The sequence below is a fragment of the Geotrypetes seraphini genome, chromosome 8 (assembly GCF_902459505.1).
Source record: "Geotrypetes seraphini chromosome 8, aGeoSer1.1, whole genome shotgun sequence".
In the NCBI taxonomy this organism is placed as follows: domain Eukaryota; kingdom Metazoa; phylum Chordata; class Amphibia; order Gymnophiona; family Dermophiidae; genus Geotrypetes; species Geotrypetes seraphini.
In genome coordinates this window covers 141,225,690-141,245,150 of record NC_047091.1, presented here as the reverse complement: position 1 = coordinate 141,245,150, position 19,461 = coordinate 141,225,690, and the positions used below count along the sequence as shown (strand labels likewise).

The 19,461-nt window shown below is 42.1% G+C and overlaps 1 protein-coding gene across 1 annotated transcript in view; it reads right to left on the bottom strand.

Annotated features, from left to right (window-relative positions):
- The window catches only part of GALNT9 (polypeptide N-acetylgalactosaminyltransferase 9), a 331,969-nt gene that overhangs the window by 171,055 nt on the left and 141,453 nt on the right, over nt 1-19,461 (bottom strand). The window contains exons 3-4 of the mRNA XM_033953956.1: nt 7,401-7,567; nt 2,214-2,388 (exon numbers count right to left, since the gene is read on the bottom strand). Of these exons, the coding sequence (XP_033809847.1) occupies nt 2,214-2,388; nt 7,401-7,567 (342 nt within the window). The remainder of the gene's footprint in view (nt 1-2,213; nt 2,389-7,400; nt 7,568-19,461) is intronic.

Sequence of the window (19,461 nt, the reverse complement as noted above, 5' to 3'; positions counted from 1 at the left end):
TAGGCAAACTTTCATTTTTGCACCCACTCAATTAACTTTCAGACCTCTAAGCTGCCAACTGAGATTTTTTTGTTAGCAAACAATCACCATCCCAACAATACCCAATTATAAAACAGCATAATTGGACACCATATTTAGAAAAAAAAGGGTGGGAGGAAGGGTAGTTTTTTGCTTCATTTTTACAATGAAATACAAACAAGAATCTTTGAAGGATAAAACCTTCTGGAGCCTTCCTCATTTCAGGAAGAGGAATACTAGCTTTCCCAGACATGCTACCTATCATGGGACTGTTAAACTATTCTAGATGAGCACAGGAGAATCCCTTTAAATTAAAACAGAAATTGCCATAATAGCAGGATGTCTCTTTTTTCTTAATTTTAAGGAGGTTCTTTATTACAACACCAACAGTCCTTAAACACAGTACAGTGTCCAAGCAAAACAATTACAGTTCAATGACATATAAGGGGCCGCTGAAAAGTTGTCAGCCCAACCAACAAAGTGATTTTTCCAAATTTTTTTATTCATCAGAAAAATATGGAATGAAAAAAGAAGAAAGTCGCTGGACTAACCCCCCTCTTTTACTAAGGCATTAGCGTTTAGCGTGCCTTTGTAAAAGGACCCCTAAAGTGTATAGCCCTCGATGGAGACGGCCCCAACTTTGTTGGTTGGGCTGAGAACTTTTCAGCAGCCCCTCATATACTCAACGTGCACACAGGAAAATAATGATAGAACAACAGTCATACAGTAAACTGAGACACTTGTAAAACTACTGTAACTGGTAAATCCCTCTAATTGTATTTGTTATCTTAATATGACCCATCTCACTGAAGAAGAAAGAAAACCCAAAATGTGTGTTGTGGTGGTGGTAGGTGGAGGTTGGGGGTTTGGGAGAGGATAGAAAGAAAAAATAAAGTAAAATGACCTCCAATTTTCAGGCATTTACATAACTATTGTAAAGTAACTCAAAGAAAACTTATATTTCATGGGTGACCCCCCAAACTTTCTGCCATTTCACCATGGCATTATACCTCATTGGCATTCATTTCTCCATAGGTACATAAATACATAAAGGTCCATCAAGCCCAGTATCCTGTTTCCAACAGTGGCCAATCCAGGTCACAAATATCTAGCAAGAGTCCAAAAGAGTAAAACAGATTTTACGCTGCTTATCCTAGAAATAAGCAGTGGATTTTCCCCAAGTCTCCTTAATATTGATTTATAGACTTTTCTTTTAGACATGTGTCCAAATCTTTTTTAACCCTGCTAAGCTAACTGCGTTTTCCGCATTCTAATCTCTGGCAATGAATTCCAGAGCTTAATTTCACATTGAGGCCCAGATTCTGTTAACGGCACTGTCATCAGTGGCTGCACAAAAAATCGGCCTCCAATCGCATGTCAGTCACACAATAGCACCATTTATAGAGTCGCACCTTTGTGAAAGGTAGGCATCAGAAATGTAGGCCAGGGTTTTCAAGGCCTACATTTCTGGTGCCTGTCTTTTATGTGAATCACAGCTATGGAGGCACTTTATGATGCCTAACGCCCCTTCCGGCATTAGCAATGCCTACAGTGACATTAGGTGTCATAAAGCACTTCCGTAGCCACGATGGAGGCGCTGTTTTTTTAAGTGCTGGGTGTCTACATTTTTTTAAAAAAGAGTACTATTAATCATTTTTAAACAGCGTATTCCACTTAAGTTAGGCATCAGTAGGGTGCCTATCGGCACCTAACTTAAAGCACCATATATAAAATATGGGCCTGAGTGAAGAAATATTTTCTCTGATTTGTTTTAAATTTACTACTTAATACCTTCATTGTGTGCCACCTAGTCCTTGTATTTTTGGAGAGTGAAAAAGCTATTCATGTCTACCTGTTCCACTCCACTCACAATTTTATCTGTGAGGGGCCGCTGAAAAATTCTCAGCCCAACCAACAAAGTTGGGGCAGTCTCTATCGAGGGCTATACACTTAATCCAGTGATGTTTCACTTTTTTTGTTCCGTCGGCTAAATAAGGAACGAAAAATCGCTGGATCGAGTGTATAGCCCTCGATGGAGACTGCCCCAACTTTGTTGACTGGGCTGAGAAATTTTCAGTGGCCCCTCATATATTTCTGTGGCCCCTCATATATCTCCTCTCAGCTGTTATTTCTTTAAGCTGAAAAGCAAAGAAAGACCAGTCCAGCCCACAATTTGAAACAGCAGGATGTCTTACCAGCCGGTGTTGAATTCTACATGAGCATCAAAAAAGCCAACAATGGAAGTTGTCGCTGCTTTCCACCCCTGTATCCTGGCTCTGATCAACCCTTCCCTTTTGGTATTGCGCACGATTTTCACAAGTCCCGGATATCGCTTGTTAACATATTGGTCCAAGTTAAACTTCAGCTCAACTGAAAATTAACATGAATACATACACATACATTAGAATCATCGTCTTAATGGGATGAAGATGCTCAAATGCTACATGGTTGTGTTTTTTTTTAGTTTATCACTTTGCAGAATGGCTTCAGTTTAGAGGGTAATAATGGAAGCTACCGGCAACGTGGTTATGTTTAAAGCATCAGCAATAGTGTTAGAACAATTTTTTAGAACTCTGTCAACCAATCAGAAGGAAACCTTCCTATAGAACATTACCATAATTAAGTAACAATGGCCAAGGGGGAGAAGGATTTATATGAAGTTAATGAGCCAGTCAGATACTTAATGAACAGTAGATGCCTTACTCAGAGGATCTTATCACTATAAACCATCAATTAAAAAAAAGCAATTGCAAAAAGAAACGAGATTATTTTTTGGTGCGCAAAAGTTGCCATGGTATTTCGTACATATGCTACAATGGAAATGAATCCCCACAGAGCTTTCTATTGGGTGACATAAGTGGGATCAGGTAGACATCGCTAGATTCACACACCATACATTCATAATTGAACAATCAGTAAAGCCTCTTTTAATTAAATCACACAATTATCAAAAACAATATGCAGCCATCCGTAATTAAAAAGGAAACTTAAGTGCAGATAGGCATTTGATTACTTTTTTTTTTTTTTTAATTCTTATTTTATGTAATTACTGTTCAGAAAAATAATTTAATTAGAAGTAATTAAATTACTTTTGATTTACAAGTTAATTTAACAAAAAATAATACAGAAATTTTCTGGCAAGGGAAGCAGATGTGGACATTTAGTAAAGTTAATGATGCTGAATGGTAGAAGGGTTACAGTGACCCAGGAACCTTATTGAGCTTGGAAAACATGCCTCATACTGGCTCAGCATTTTATATTTGATTTATAAGTCATCTTTTTCATACAGGACAAAGGGCTCCTTTTACTAAGGTACGCTAAGCATTTTAGTGCACGCTAAATATTAGTGTGCACTAATCACGCGCTAAACACTATGGATGCGTTAGCATTTAGCGCGTGTGTAGATTTAGCGTGCACTAAACATGCGCTAAAACGCTTAGCACACCTTAGTAAAACAGGGGGGAAAAGCTTTGGAGGATATACAGATTGCTTCTTTACATTTTCTGTATTTGCTTTTTACATCATGGATGTCCCCAGCAGTGGTGTAGTGAGGGGGTGGGGCGGGCTCCGTGCGCCGTCATGGTGAGGGGGCGGACAGCCCTCCTCCTCCCTACCCCCGCCCCTTCCCAGTCCTCCCCCCCAACGTGCGCGCCTTCACTTCCCCCGCAACGTACCTCTAGTTCTTTGCCAGCATGGGCAGCAACTCCAATGTGCTGCTTGCGCCAGTGTCGGCTCTCCCTCTGACATCACTTCCGGGTCCTGCGCCTAGGAAGTGATGAAGGAGAGCCAACACCGGCGCATGCAACAAGTTGGTGATGCTGCTCGTGCCGAGAAGTTATAGATCTATGGGGGAAGGGGGCACGTGCCCGGCAGGGGGGCAAGGGATAGAGAAGAGGGTGGAGGATGGGCACCACTGTCCCGGGTGCCTCTCACCCTCACTGCTCCCTTCTCATCCAGCATCTGCTCCCCTTTCTCTCCTCTCTACTTCCTTCAAGTGTGTGTTCTCTCTCTCTCCACTTTAAGCATCTGCTCCCCTCTCTCTCCTCCCACTTTCCTTCAGCGTCTGTTCCCCTCTCGCTCCTTTCCCTACTTCCATCCACCGTCTGCTTCTCCCTCTCTCTCTACTTCCCTTCAGTGCCACTCAACCTTTTCCCCTCGTTGGGCCATCTTCCTCCCTTCTCCTCACCTTCACTGGTGCTTTTCAGAGTTTTCTCTTTCTCAGGTGTCTGGACCCAACAACTGCTCTCATAAGTCCCGCACAACTCCTCTGATGCACCTTCCTGTTTCCCCAAACTTCTTCTCTGATGTACCTTCCTGTTTTTACTTGGGTGCCTCGTGTTAGAGGAGAAACTCTGGGTAGTCGTGCGGGACTTGTAAGAACAGTGCCGCATCCAGACACCATAGAAAAAGAAAACTCTAAAGGTGAGGGGAAGGGATAGAGATGGTCCGATTAGGGGAAGAGATGCCCAGTCCATGGGGCATCCTGGAGCTGTGGGGCTCAGGGCAGATGCCCTGTCTGCCCTCCCCTAACATCAGCCCTGCCTGTGTTGGCCCCTTCATAGGGCCCTGAGGCGGGCCTACCAGCCTCTTTGAAGCTACATCGGAAGGAGATCTTTGAAGCAGCCCTGTCTGCAGGAAGATTCAAAGAGGCTGGTAGACCTGCCCGGGGAGCCACGAAGGTCACAGGTTTGTTGGGGTTTTTTTTGCCACCGGTGATCAGGAGTGAGCGAGTGTCGTGATCGCAAGAGGGGGGCTGCTAACCGGGAGGGGTGGAAAGGAAGTCAATGCGGCAGATACTTTACTGTGGGGACAAGGCCATTCACCGCTCCACAGGGCAGTGAATGACCTTGTCCCCATACCCACAGCAACCAGTATTTTTTCCTCCCTGTTCCTGCGGGTTACCCGCTGCTACCTGCGGCTAGCCACGGGTAACAGTCACCATGTCATTCTCTAATCTGTAACTCATCAAGTTGCTAGGACTCAGAAAATAGTTAAGAGAATAGTTCAGATCTGGAATGCATTGCCAGAGGTTGTGGTAAGAAAGGACAGTGTAGCTGATTTTAAGAAAGGTTTGGACAAGTTCCTGGAGGAAAAGTCCATAGTCTGTTATTGAGAAAGACATGGGAGGAAGCCACTGCTTGCCTTGGATCGGTAGCATGGAATATTGCTACTCCTTGGGTTTTGGCCAGGCACTAGTAACCTGGATTGGCAACTGTGAGAACAGACTACTGGGCTTGATGGACCACTGGTCTGACCCAGTAAGGCTATTCTTATGTTCTTATGATGGTTCCTAACACACACACTGCTGGACATTACTGTTCGTAAGGCCGACAAGAAGATGCTGGAATGGGGAGCTGGGCCTGACTGAGAACCCTAAAGTACCTGCATATATTTCCAGAATATTGGGCTAGATTCACAAAGCAAACCAATCGTGTACCGATCGGTTTGCGACCTCTTTGCGACCAGATTTCCCTCTTGCACTATTCACTAACCTCTCCTGCGATCCGCTTCGAATCCGTGCATGCAAATGAGGTGAAATCCATGCAGTGTAGGCAGGGACATGATTCACAACACAAAATTTCACATCCAATTGGGCTGGCCGTTCAACTGAAGAAGCGACTGCTGGGGACCAGTTGAAAACGTCTTTCCGACTCTGGAAGCCCTACTCTCTGCCCTGCTCGCCACCTTGCTCTGCCCCAAATTACCGCCCTACACTGCCCAGATCTCTTGTCTCCTGCCTGCTCGCCCCGATGAAAAAAGCAAAAAAATTAAAAAAAAAAATAAAAAGTTGTAGCCCCGAAAGCCTCCTGCAGCCCCAACTCTCCCCGTCTCTCCCGCTGCCCCAGATCGCCTGCCTGCCCCGATGCTCTTCTCCTGCCTGCCCCGAACTGCCCTGATTGCCTGCCTGTCCCGACTCGCCACCCTTCCCCGCAGTGCAAGCCCGTGGTTTTACCCCGTGGGCTTAAGCAGGTTAAAACTACAGGCTCCATTAAAAAAAGAAAAGAAAAGAAAAAATCTCTGACGGCCACGGAGGTCCAGCGCATACGCAGACCATCTGCAGATGGTCTGCGCATGCGCTGGGATCACTTTAGAGCAGGGGTCTCAAAGTCCCTCCTTGAGGGCCGCAATCCAGTCGGGTTTTCAGGATTTCCCCAATGAATATGCATGAGATCTATGTGCATGCACTACTTTCAATGCATATTCATTGGGGAAATCCTGAAAACCCGACTGGATTGCGGCCCTCGAGGAGGGACTTTGAGATCCCTGCTTTAGAGCGATCCGGGCAGGCAGATGGGGGCATTCCTCCGATTGCCCCCATCTGTATATTGGGCTTTGAAGAATTCATCAGACCTGCCCGGCTCAGGCCCGGTTCGTGAATCTAGCCCATTGTAAGTAATATTCTGTTCAATATGTTGTATCATTTTGCTGTGCACTATTTTATGTGTGTGTGATATTCTGCGGGCTGTTCTTGATATGTTTTGTGCATGAATAATTAGAACTCAAATTATTGTCTGGACTGAAATATCACTGGTATTGAGCTGATGCTTGGCTTTCTGTGCGCAATGCAGAACACAACATGTCTCACAGATTGTACATTAACTGATGTTTTTTCAATCAAAATAAAAGTTAGACACCCCTCCCACCCCCCGGACACATACTATAGGCTTAAAATTGCATAAAATCATCTTTCTGTTTTGAGCAGGGAAGAAAATTAAGACTGACGGGGACAGTGAGGAGACAGGGATGAATCTTTTTCCCTGTGTTACTCTCTACTTTGGGATGTAAGTTCAAAATCAGAACTGGTCAGAAAGTTTAGTTTATTAAAATTTGATATACAACTTTTCATCAAAGCAACACTCTCCATCCTGGAACTGGGTAACTGGGCTCCTTTGAAGTCCTGGCCTATGTATTGAACATGGATGCGCCTCGTAGCACAGCCTAACATGTGCCACTGAGCCATTAGGCTGCCACAGAAGTGATTCTTTTAATAAATGAAGTGATATGCATGGCGGCATAGAGACTCTTGACTCAGAGAACTCATTTTTGCCACTGCTGCTAATATTAGCAAGTCTAATAGCAGGAATACTATTAGAAAAATATACCTCTGGGGCTCTGGGGCATAAATGTGATTCTAATGCTTAAAATCCAACATGGTGAGAGTACAGCTGGTATGATAAAGACAAGCAGGAAGGACAAGCTTGCACAGGTACCCAATACTGTATACATGTAAATTTATAAGCCATTTTTCGATGCATCGTGTATATCAACTTTGCGACCCGTTCTGAGCTCATTGGGGAGGACAGGAAATAAAACGAATCAAATAAATAAAAACATCAGTCAGTCCCACAAAGGTATTTTCTAATATATAGCATGTCCCTTACCATTATCACTGTTGTCATCCACAAGAATGATCTCTTTGAGTAAGTGAGAAGGTGTGTGGTTGACAACACTGTGTACAGAGCGCAGAATGACAGACAAAGCCTCATTCACAAAAATAAAGACCATGGCTATCTGAGGGAGGTCATCAGGGTAGTTCATCTGCTTGCACCTGGAAAACAAATAAGGTAAGAATTAAAACCCTTGTGATTGAAAAGATAATTCCCTCTAAGAAAGAAAATTGGTTGTTATGTTAGTACCACAGGACAAGGGGTACCACTTTTTTGGGCCGCAAAAACCCGGACACATGGCCCTGCCCTGTTCCACCTCAGGCCCCGCCCCATCCTGCCTTTAGCTCCACCCCATTCTACCACAGCCACTCCCAGTTCAACCTCCAGCTCCGCCCCCACAAACCTCCCCTCTTTCCCCTACAAGCTCCAGCCGCATCTAGAGGGCCCAGAGCATGCACAGATCTGTGTGATGTCATCTGCGCTTGCTCAGATGCCCTCCAGATGCAGCCAGAGCCTGTCGGGGCTCTCCAAAACCTGGACAAACTGCTGGGTTTTAGAAAGTCTGTCTGGGACCCCAGAGGATATGTCTGGGTTTTCCCGGACGTCTGGTAACCCTGCACAGGACTATTTTAAGAACATGAGAAGTGGTATTGGCAATGGGGGAGAAGGAAAAATCTGAGCCTTTGAATACTTAGAAATAGAAATAGGGAAAATGACAGGACATAAAGACCATCCAGCCTATATATACCTTGCAGAGTCAATGTTTTGTTTAAAAAATGCTAACTGCTATGGGCAGGTCTAGCCCCAGATATTCAATGCCAGGCCATGGCCTTGGTCACCAGAAAAGCTGATGTTGCAAACTAGAAATTAAGCGGGCACCAGCCCCCTCATTCCAGAGTTTCCTTTCAATTGAAAGAGACTCGCTTCATGTGCATTTATGCTATGTAGGTATTTAAACATCTGTATCATATCTCCCCTCTCCCACCTTTCCTCCAAAGTATGCATATTGAGATCTTTAAGTCAGCCCTCAAATGCATTATGATGAAGATCATCAACCATTTTAGTAGCCATCCTCTGATTGACTCTATCCTATTTATATCTTTTTGAAGGTGCGGTCTCCAGAATTGTACACAATATTTTAAATGAATCTCACCAAAGTCAGGGGTATCATTACCTACTTTATCCTACTGGTCATTCCTTTCCCTATGCATCCTTTTAGCTTTTGCCATCATCGTTTCTACCTGTTTGGCCACCTTAAGTTCATCACATATGAGCACATTCAAGCCCTGCTCCTTTTTTTGTGCACAAAAGGTATTCATCCTCTAAACCAGGGGTCTCAAAGTCCCTCCTCGAGGGCCGCAATCCAGTCGGGTTTTCAGGATTTCCCCAAAGAATATGCATGAGATCTATGTGCATGCACTGCTTTCAATGCATATTCATTGGAGAAATCCTGAAAACCCAACTGAATTGCGGCCCTCAAGGAGGGACTTTGAGATCTCTGTTCTAAACTGTATTGTTCCCTTGGGTTTTGCAGCCCAAATGCATAACCTTACATTTCTTAGCATTACATCTAGGCTACCAAGTTCTAGGCCATTCTACAAGCTTCGCTAGGTCTTTCCTCATGTTATCCACACTATCAGGGGTGTCTACTTTATTGCAGCTCATCCGTGTAGAGATAAACCTTACCAGACATCCCTTCAGCAATATCACTTACAAATATGTTAAAAAGAACAAGTCCCAGAACTGAACTGTGCAGCACACCACTGGTAACATCCCTTTCTCCCTTGACCACTACCCTCTATCGCCTTCCACTCAACCAGTTTCTAACCCAGTCCATCACTTTGGGGCCCATACTGAGGTTGTGGTAAAAGTGGATAGCGTAGCTGGTTTTAAGAAAGGTTTGGACAAATTCCTGAAGGAAAAGTCCATAGTCTGTTATTAAGACATGGGGGAAGCCTCTGCTTGCCCTGGATTGGTAGCATGGAATGTTGTTACTCTTTGGGTTTTGGCCAAGTACTAGTGACCTGGATTGGCCACTGTGAGAACAGGCTACTGGACCATTGATCTGACCCAGTATGGCTATTCTTATGTTCTTATGTGAGTCAAGTATAGGACATTTAAGCCATTGTAACATCACTGATGAGGTTGGCTCTGAGGCACTGTGGAATGAGGCATTATGACATCACAATCTCAGCTCTGGAATGTTGTTCTCATTGAGGTTACGGAATCTTGCTATTCTTTGAAATGCTGGAATGTTGCTACTCTTTGGGGATTGGCCACCAAGAGAATGGGCTACTGGGCTTGATGGACCATTGGTCTGACCCAGTAAGGCTATTCTTATGTTCTTATTAGATGCCTGTGTGGAATAGTTTCTAAGGCTTACTTCACCAGTTAGTGGTCTGAACATGGCCACTAACCAATTAAGCCCTGGGTCCTCACAGGCTCTGCCTATGGCCCATCACAGTACTAAATGGCCAGTGCTGAGGCAGTCTGTGATGACATTTCAGCGTGGCACTGTCCAATTAAATGTGCTATAACCACATGAGTGGCCACAAGTGATTTAACTTGGAAGAAGCTTATTCTGCCCAGTTAAATCACTTTTAATATCAGGCTGCATATGGCCTATTCAGTTTGCCCATCCATATCAACTACTAATCTTTCAGAGATAAGGTATACTTTATCCCATACTTTCTTAAATTCAGCTATAATCCACAAGGAGGCCACCACTACCCTTTCTTTGCTTTAAGAATAATCTAATTTCGGTTGCCCATAACCAAACGCTGCATTTTCAAAGGCCTAGTACAAATCCTTCTACAACATGACACCTAAATACTTTTCAGACAAATTCCCTCTCTACATCCCAAAGTGAATGCTATGCTCCCAAGATGAAATATGCCTACATACACCACCAGGACACTCCCTCAAATTCCAGACAGCCTGGAAACAGCCTTATTCCCATTTCTTACCAAACCTCTGGAAAAGTCTACCACCTCATATCAGAGCCCTTAAATTATTTCTTAACTTTAGAAAAGATATTTAAAAATTTGCTTTTTCACCTAGTCACTCCCTCAACCCTTCATCGGCATCAGTAAGTAATCCTGTATGAAGATATATTGTAACATACTGTGGGCCTGTTTTACAAAGCCACGCTAGCAGCTGCCACGCGGCAACAGCCCCGAAGGCCTTTAAATCTCTATGGGCTTCGGTCCATTACGGCTTTGTAAAACAGGCCCTGTATGTAAACCCTATATTGTAACACTGTGAATGTAAACAATATCCTGAGCTCTTTAGGGAGGATGGGATATAAATCTAAATAAATAATTAATTAAATTGAACATTAAATTTTCTATTCCTTAAGATTATCTTTTGATTCCAGAAGAATCCATTTCACATTACTGAGCACTGAAGCTTCAACCCTAGAGGATTAATTGGTTTTTCTTTTCTAGATGTGATAAGCTAAACCAGGAGAACTAGAAAATACTGCTCAAATTTTCTATGCTAAGACTAAAATTAAATTTAGCTTCACTGCCGAAAACATTCCGTCAAGTTGAGAAACATGGTATTAGAATAACATTCTTAAAGCTAACGTTTGTTGGAGACGCTGTCTTTCAGCGAACATGACGGCCTGTTGAAATATTTCAAGTTATCATGAAGTCTGAGAGCCATGAGGAAAAAGAAAATAACTAATTTCATTTCAACCTGCTGGTTCAGGTCAGATTAATTTAGAGCAGTGGTTCTTAAACCTGTCCTGGAGGACCGGTTTTCAAGATATCCCTAATGAATATGCATGAGGCAGATTTGCATGTCTGTCACCTGTTAAATGCCAATCTGCCTCATGCTTTATGAATTGAAGAACAGGACCATCACGAGGACGGAGAGGCCTGCCGATTGTGCTTAAGAAACCGTGATTTTCATGTGCTAGACCAGGGATAGGCAATTCCGGTTCTCAAGAGCCGGAGCCAGGTCAGGTTTTCAGGATAGCCACAATGAATATATATGAGATGGATTTGTATGCACTGCCTCCTTGAGATGCAAATCTATCTCATGCATATTTATTGTGGATATCCTGAAAACCTGACCTGGCTCTGGCTCTCGAGGACCGGAATTGCCTACCCCTGTGCTAGACTGTTGTGCAGCTCTCAGCTTGAAGCCTCTCAGACTAGATGATCATGGACTAATGAACTCATGAACTAATCAAGATCCAGTTTTGGATCGAAATAATCACAATGACTGTAGTATGTGTGTGAAAGTTGGGAAGTGAGTGTGAGTGATGGGGATTAGGTTCACTGACTAAATTATTCTGATATTTATTAATAAATTAAGTATTGGTAAGTTGTAAAAGTACTGTAATGAAATGAACTGTGGGAGATAAGATTAAACTTGAATTGATTCAGATAATACTTGTTTAATAGCTGATTTTAAGAATTTGAGTTATGCTTATTCATTAGGGAGATCTTGAAAACCCAACTGGCTGAGGGTCCTCCAGGACCACTGAATAGGATTTAGTCAATTGATGTATTATTATGTTCTTATTTATTATTCTTATGTTTATTATCTATTATTCTTATTCTTGGTTCATATGGAAGAAAACTCATTCGGTATGACCTGTTACCAGATATAATTATTGCCACAATGTCCCATTTATACTCACGCTTATTAAAGGATACAGACTGAACTGTAGAAATGGCTTATCGCATATTCTCAGACAAAGGCAAGCTGACTTAGCTGTTCCTGTCAGAGCTGCAGGTGGAAGAAGAATCAATAAGCAGAATGGATTTCTGCAGCGGTCTTGAAACCCAAACCAAGTCTCAGCCTTGGCAATCGATAACAGCCAAAACAAAGCCTGAATAGTTCTTTTGAAGTAATTCGTACAATAGAAAAATTAATCCTGATGCCATTTTCAAGTGGAATTTAAGTCTCAAAATCAGATTGACATCATTGGCAGAGAAAGACATTGCTTGTTTGGAAAACTGGGTAAGTTTTGGCATTTCCTGATCAATTATTTCAACTGCAGCACCCAAGATATTCTTCACATATTATTAGTTGCATTTAATATTTCCTGAGAGAATGGAAATTGCTTGATACAAAACTTCATGGTATGCAGTTTATTTATTTATTTAAAAAATGTATAACCTGCATATCAACAATTCTATGCGGATAACATCAAAACACACATAATAAATTTGTCACAATAGAAGCGCACGTGTATTAAACAGTGCAAAAATTGCAGCAAATTCAGAAGAGTGCAAAAATGGCCATATTGTTGCACGTTTAATGCACAAAACCCCATTTGCTAATAAAAATGTGTAAAGGGTCTATAAGGCCCTTTTACTGAAGTTTAGCACTCGCTAATGGAATTAGTGTGCATTAAATGCTTAGAAGCCTACTGATGTAAAACGGGCTTAGCATTAAGATGTGTTCTAATTCTGTTAGAGAACACTACGCTTAAGTTAAAAGTTGTACTATATCTTCATGCAAAGATAACTTTGTGTAAAAATTTATGTACATTACAAAGTAATGAGTTGCTCTGATTCACAAACAGCTCATTAATGTTCAATTTTTTTCACTAAAATAACACAGGCCAACAAAAAAAAATTTTTCTTGGTGCTGTGGGTTTTATGACCTGTTCCTGAGGTTATTTGGGGCACTGATTCAGAAACTTGCATTGGATAGACCACATCAGCTCTAGTTTCTTAGATATGGTTGAATTTATCAATTTTTTTTTACCGCTATTTAAAAGATCTCTTCTGCGGAATCAGGATGTCACAACAAGCTTTCTTTTTAGAATGGGAAATTTATGTTTTTAAATTACCCACATTTTTTTTTTGTGCATAATGATCTTTGTTTCACAGCTATTCGTCTACTTCCTGTTCTATAATGCGCACTGGCATAAAAATGAAAAGCTCAAATGACAAATCGCTTTTGATCTGTTACATTATGTAATTATGTGCACAAAATTTAGATAGTAAACATGGTTTCCTTAGACTACATATATTTTTATTTCAAAGGTTTCTCAACCTGATCTATTTAAAACAGTCGCATATAGATTTAAATTCTAACGGATTTTTCAACTTTGTCGTCGTGTTTTTGAGTACAAGTTAGCAGATATAGTGAAGGGCAAATTCTATAAGAAGCGCTCAAAAGTTAGGCGCCTAATTAGGCACTGTTCAACGCAATTCAAGTAAAATTGGGTGCTGTTTGATGAATCACGCTGAGCGGAACCTATTTTGGAGGCGCCCAAGAAATAGGCCAGCTCTAGGCGCAACTAAAAGTTAGGCACCTAGCTGAGCGCTTAAGCACGCTTAAGAGCAGTGATTCTGCAACTGAAAGGTCACACTTGGACACACAAAGTCAGAGGCGTGAAGAAAGTACAAGAGGTTTATTACAGAATGCATGCTGGACCCCTGAGCTCCAAGATGGCTCAGAAGTGCCGAAACCAGGAAGTTACAGAGATATTTATTCATTTTTCTGGCTATACAACTGAATTCTAGAAAAAGCTTTTCACGTGTTACTTTTCTTAACACTCATTGGTTCTAAGCTCACACTAGCAGGTCACTAGCAGGACACTTATCTAACTCTTACAGTTAAATGTACAGAAGGGCAGGGTACATCATGGCTCAAACTCTTATCTATTTAACTTACAATGTGGCAAGGTAGGGACATACATTTCAGGCAGATGAGGTCAATAGATTGTACACAGTTTTCAGTTATATAGGCCAGAGCAATATTTTAAACAATAGTTAACCATTTCATGACCCTACACAACAAGGCGCCTAACATGTAGCCACGCCCACGCCTAACATGCATAGCGCCTATTTTTCTGAAGGCCGCCTAAATTTTTAGCGGCGCCTTGTTACAGAAATGCGCTTTCTTGATAGGCGCCTAGGTTTCAATCAGTGCTGATTAAAAAGCTTAATTGGGCTTGTTATTCGATTTAGATAGGCGCCTATCTAGTTGGGCGCCTCCGAAATAGGTGCCTAACTTTAGGCGCTGGTTACAGAATTTGGGCCTGAGTGTTTACATTTTTCCAACTGTAGTTTTACATCCAAAACATTGGACACCTAACTGTATAATAGTTATGATCATATAGGGGGGGGGGTGTATATTTCCTCTCATAGTTCACCAAGACATAAAAAGAGTGGAAGCCATATACCGAGGAAGATGGGATGCACACATGATGGCAGACTATTGTTGGAATCTTAGGTGGGATTGTCCTGGCAGATCCCACTCTCAGAAGCTTCTTGTGTGTCGAATGACTGGAAAGTTTGTATTATAAACGTGTGCTTTTGGTATGAAATAAGTAGATTTACATGTTGTACACTAAAATGGTTAGGGCTCTTCAGCTTGGAAAAGAGATGGCTGAGGGGGGGATATGATTGAAGTCTACAAAATCCTGAGTGGAGTAGAACGGGCACAAGTGGATCGATTTTTCGCTCTGTCAAAAATTACAAAGACTAGGGGACACTCGAGGAAGTTACAGGGAAATACTTTTAAAACCAATAGGAGGAAATTCTTTTTCACTCAGAGAATAGTTAAGCTCTGGAATGCATTGTCAGGCAGCGGGAGGGTGGCAAAAGATGGAGGGCTCTTTATTACTGGAGTTAGCTTGATGTTGCCCCGATTGTGGGGCCACCCCGACTGACCCAGAAGGCTAACTCCAGCGATGAGGAGATTAACTGATGCAGAGCCTTCGAGGCCATGTCGGTACCGCCCCTCTGACACAAACGTGTCAAAGTGGGTGGAGCTGACAGGACCTTCCCGAGCGCATGGATGTGAAGGCTCTTCGGCAGAGGGGGGCATGCCGCTAGAAGAAAGGAGGTAGGAGACCCTCATCGTATATCCCCAACAAGCAGCTTGCATACCCCTAGGGGTACGCGTACCACGTGTTAAGAAACACTGGCCTAAAGCACCTATGGAGGCGCAATTACAGTGCCAATTTTTAGGCACTGGCAGGTGTCTTGAAACTCAGTTTAAAATGTTGTTTAAATGGAATTTTTTACTGAGCTTGGGCGCTTACTGGCATCATTTAGAGAATACAGGCCTCAGTGCCTCCTACCTAGTTCTCCTATGTTAATGTCTTGCAGGTATCATGCATCAATGGAAACATTAGCATAAGACCTGCAAATTAAAAAAATGAAATCTTCTAAAAGTGCTAATGTGTTAAGCTCAGATTTTACTGCACTTTAGTAATACAACCCCTAAATGAGCAGGGAATCATGTGCATGCAATAGCCAAATTTACCAAAAAGGCCACGGCGCTCTGAATTTTTGTACATTGGTCTTATTAAGTAAGAGGAATACTAATGGGATGCCTGTTAGTAATTGGATAACACTAGATGTAGAGACATATAAATGGACGTCACTTACATCACTGGCTTTCGTTTCATCTTCGGGATTTTTGACCCATAAAGACTATGTGTTAGAGGCCACTGCGGCTGCTATTCATACAATGGAAAAACTTTTACCTCATAAATGGAATAATTCACTCCATATCCCAATTTGGAACAACCCCCTTATACAAATTCAGAACACTACAGTTAATTGGAAAAGCTGGAAATCGGCAGGGAAACAAACTTTAGGACATCTATATGATGGAAGCAATTGGATACCTTATGATATACTAGCTGATGCCCCGGTGTTGCACGGGTATTTAATTATAGCAATAACACTGTAAATGGATTCAAATAAAGATACTTTATAGTGGTGAATGAAATTATTTTTTTACAGCTTAATAAAAAGTACAATATTCAAATTATAATGTGAAATATTTGACAAAATGAATACAATACAACTAACGCAAAACGTGATTATAAACAACATTTTTAGTTTCACCTCCTGGAGCAAGAACATATAAATTCTTGGGTGAACCCACCCTTGAGCGAGCAACATAGAGTTGTGGGCCGCGAGACCCCCAGAACATATCACCCCAGGTAGTGAGGGATCTGCATACCAAGTTTCGTTCAAACCGGTCAAGCTGTTTTTGAATTACAGTGAGAATGGCAGCTTTTTACATTTTTTCCATTGACATGAATGGGTGAAATTTGATTTACTGTTTGTAGCTCCACCCACGTGTGCAGGTGGGCCGCGAGACCCCCAGAACATATCACCCCAGGTAGTGAGGGATCTGCATACCAAGTTTCGTTCACATTGGTCAAGCCGTTTTTGAATAACTGTGAGAATGGCAGCTTTTTACATTTTTTCCATTGACATGAATGGGTGAAATCTGAATTTATGTTTGTAGCTCCGCCCACGTGTGCAGGTGGGCCGCGAGACCCCCAGAACATATCACCCCAGGTAGTGAGGGATCTGCATACCAAGTTTCGTTCAAATCGGTCAAGCTGTTTTTGAATTACTGTGAGAATGGCAGCTTTTTACATTTTTTCCATTGACATGAATGGGTGAAATCTGATTTTATATTTGTAGCTCCGCCCACGTGTGCAGGTGGGCCACGAGACCCCCAGAACATATCGTCCCAGGTAGTGAGGGATCTGCATACAAAGTTTCATTCAAATCGGTCAAGCCGTTTTTGCGTGATCGCGGCACATACACACACACATACATACACACATACATACCTCCGATTTTATATATATAGACTAGCTGATGCCCCGGCGTTGCACGGGTATTTAATTATAGCAATAACACTGTAAATGGATTCAAATAAAGATACTTTATAGTGGTGAATGAAATTATTTTTTTACAGCTTAATAAAAAGTACAATATTCAATTTATAATGTGAAATATTTGACAAAATGAATACAATACAATTAACACAAAACGTGATTATAAACAACATTTTTAGTTTCACCTCCTGGAGCAAGAACATATAAATTCTTGGGTGAACCCACCCTTGAGCAAGCAACATAGAGTTGTGGGCCGCGAGACCCCCAGAACATATCACCCCAGGTAGTGAGGGATCTGCATACCAAGTTTCGTTCAAATCGGTCAAGCCGTTTTTGAATTACTGTGAGAATGGCAGCTTTTTACATTTTTTCCATTGACATGAATGGGTGAAATCTGATTTTCTGTTTGTAGCTCCGCCCATGTGTGCAGGTGGGACGCGAGACCCCCAGAACATATCACCCCAGGTAGTGAGGGATCTGCATACCAAGTTTCGTTCAAATCGGTCAAGCTGTTTTTGAATTACTGTGAGAATGGCAGCTTTTTAAATTTTTTCCATTGACATGAATGGGTGAAATCTGATTTTATGTTTGTAGCTCCGCCCACGTGTGCAGGTGGGCCGCGAGACCCCCAGAACATATCATCCCAGGTAGTGAGGGATCTGCATACCAAGTTTTGTTCAAATCAGTCAAGCCGTTTTTGCGTGATCGCGGCACATACACACACACATACATACCTCCGATTTTATATATATAGATTCACTACCACGTCTGACCAGTACTATTAGTTCTGGTTTTGTTAGTTGTTCCTGTTACTTCATTATTATTTTGATTATGCATTGTGGCATGAATGTCAACACATATGCTTTTTGTTGTCACTGTCAGGGATGCTGGCATTCGTGCCTTGGATGTATATTTTAAAATACTAATAAAGATGATTGAACTTAAAAAAAAAAAGTAAGAGGAAGTCCCAGTTACTGGTCCTGTTCTAACGGTTCATAGACAACCCCGCGAAAGACAAAGGTGCGCGCCGACAACTGAGTGCAAGATGGATGCGCGCGCCGAAGAAAATTACAGCTTTTAGGGGCTCCGACGGGGGATTTTGTTGGGGAGCCCCCCCAGTTTACTTAATAGAGATCGCGCCGGCATTGTGGGGGGTTTGGGGGGTTGTAACCCTCCACATTTTACTGTAAACTTAACTTTTTCCCTAAAAACAGGGAAAAAGTGAAGTTTTCAGTAAAATGTGGGGGATTACAACCCTCCAACCCCCCCACAACACGGCATGATCTCTATTAAGTAAAGTGGGGGGGTCCCCCTCACGCCCCCCGCCGTCGGAGCCCTAAAAACAGTAATTTTCTGCAGTGCGCACCTCCGCACTGCACTCAATTGTCTGCGCGCGCCTTTGTCCCGGCGCGCTTTTGACCTGACACCGTTCTAACACAGGTCTTGGCTAAAATTAGAATGTCAACAACCTAAAAGTAATTGATCTTTAAAAAAAATCTATTAATGTACTAAATTCTAATCTCTCTTAGTCAGTTTGTTGTGCTCAGCAGTTTGCCATGGTGTTCATGTTTCATAGACATTATCAAGGATTGGAACAAACTGAAATTTATTAGAAACATAGGACTTCTCAGGGCTATAATTCATTATTCTCTCTCAGAGATCCTTTCTGCTGGTCCCATGCATTCTTGAATTCAGATACAGTCCTTGTCACCTTCACTGGGAGTTTGTCCCGTGCACCCCCAGCCTTTCTGAAAAGAAATATTTATTTAGGTTACTCTGAATCTTCCTTATTTTACTCACATATCCTATGGCACTTCATTTCAGTGAATGAGGTCAGTCCACTATGCATTTAGACCTTGGAGGGATCCAAACATATAATATATTTCACCTAGTCCTCCTTTAAAAAAAAAAAAAAAAGTATACATATTTAGATCTTTAAGTCTGTCCCCATTTGCTTAATGATAGAGGCCACTGTCCATTTTAGTGGCTATTCTTTGAACTATCATATTTACTGTGTATATATATATATATATATATATATATTTTTTTTTTTTTAAACATGCTGAAACCAGAACTGCATATGGTACTCCAAATAAGGTCACACCAAAGATTTATACTAAGGCAATAGCACCTTTTCTCCTGCTGGCCAATCCTCTCCCTATGCACCCACGCTTTCTTGTGGCTTTCCTTTAACTTATTTGGCTAACTTAACACTACGATATGCCATCAGATCCAGGTCTCACGTTTCTTTTGTACATGGAAAAACATCACCCTAATACTGTACTCCTTTCTTGGGTTTTTGCAGCCTGAAATCATTTTAGCTGCTAGACTGTAGCTTTGCTAGATCCCTCTTCATGTTATCCACACTTTCCTGGGTACCTATCCTACAAGGGTGTTGTCAGACACCTAGTTTTGGGTGGGCCTGGATTCCAG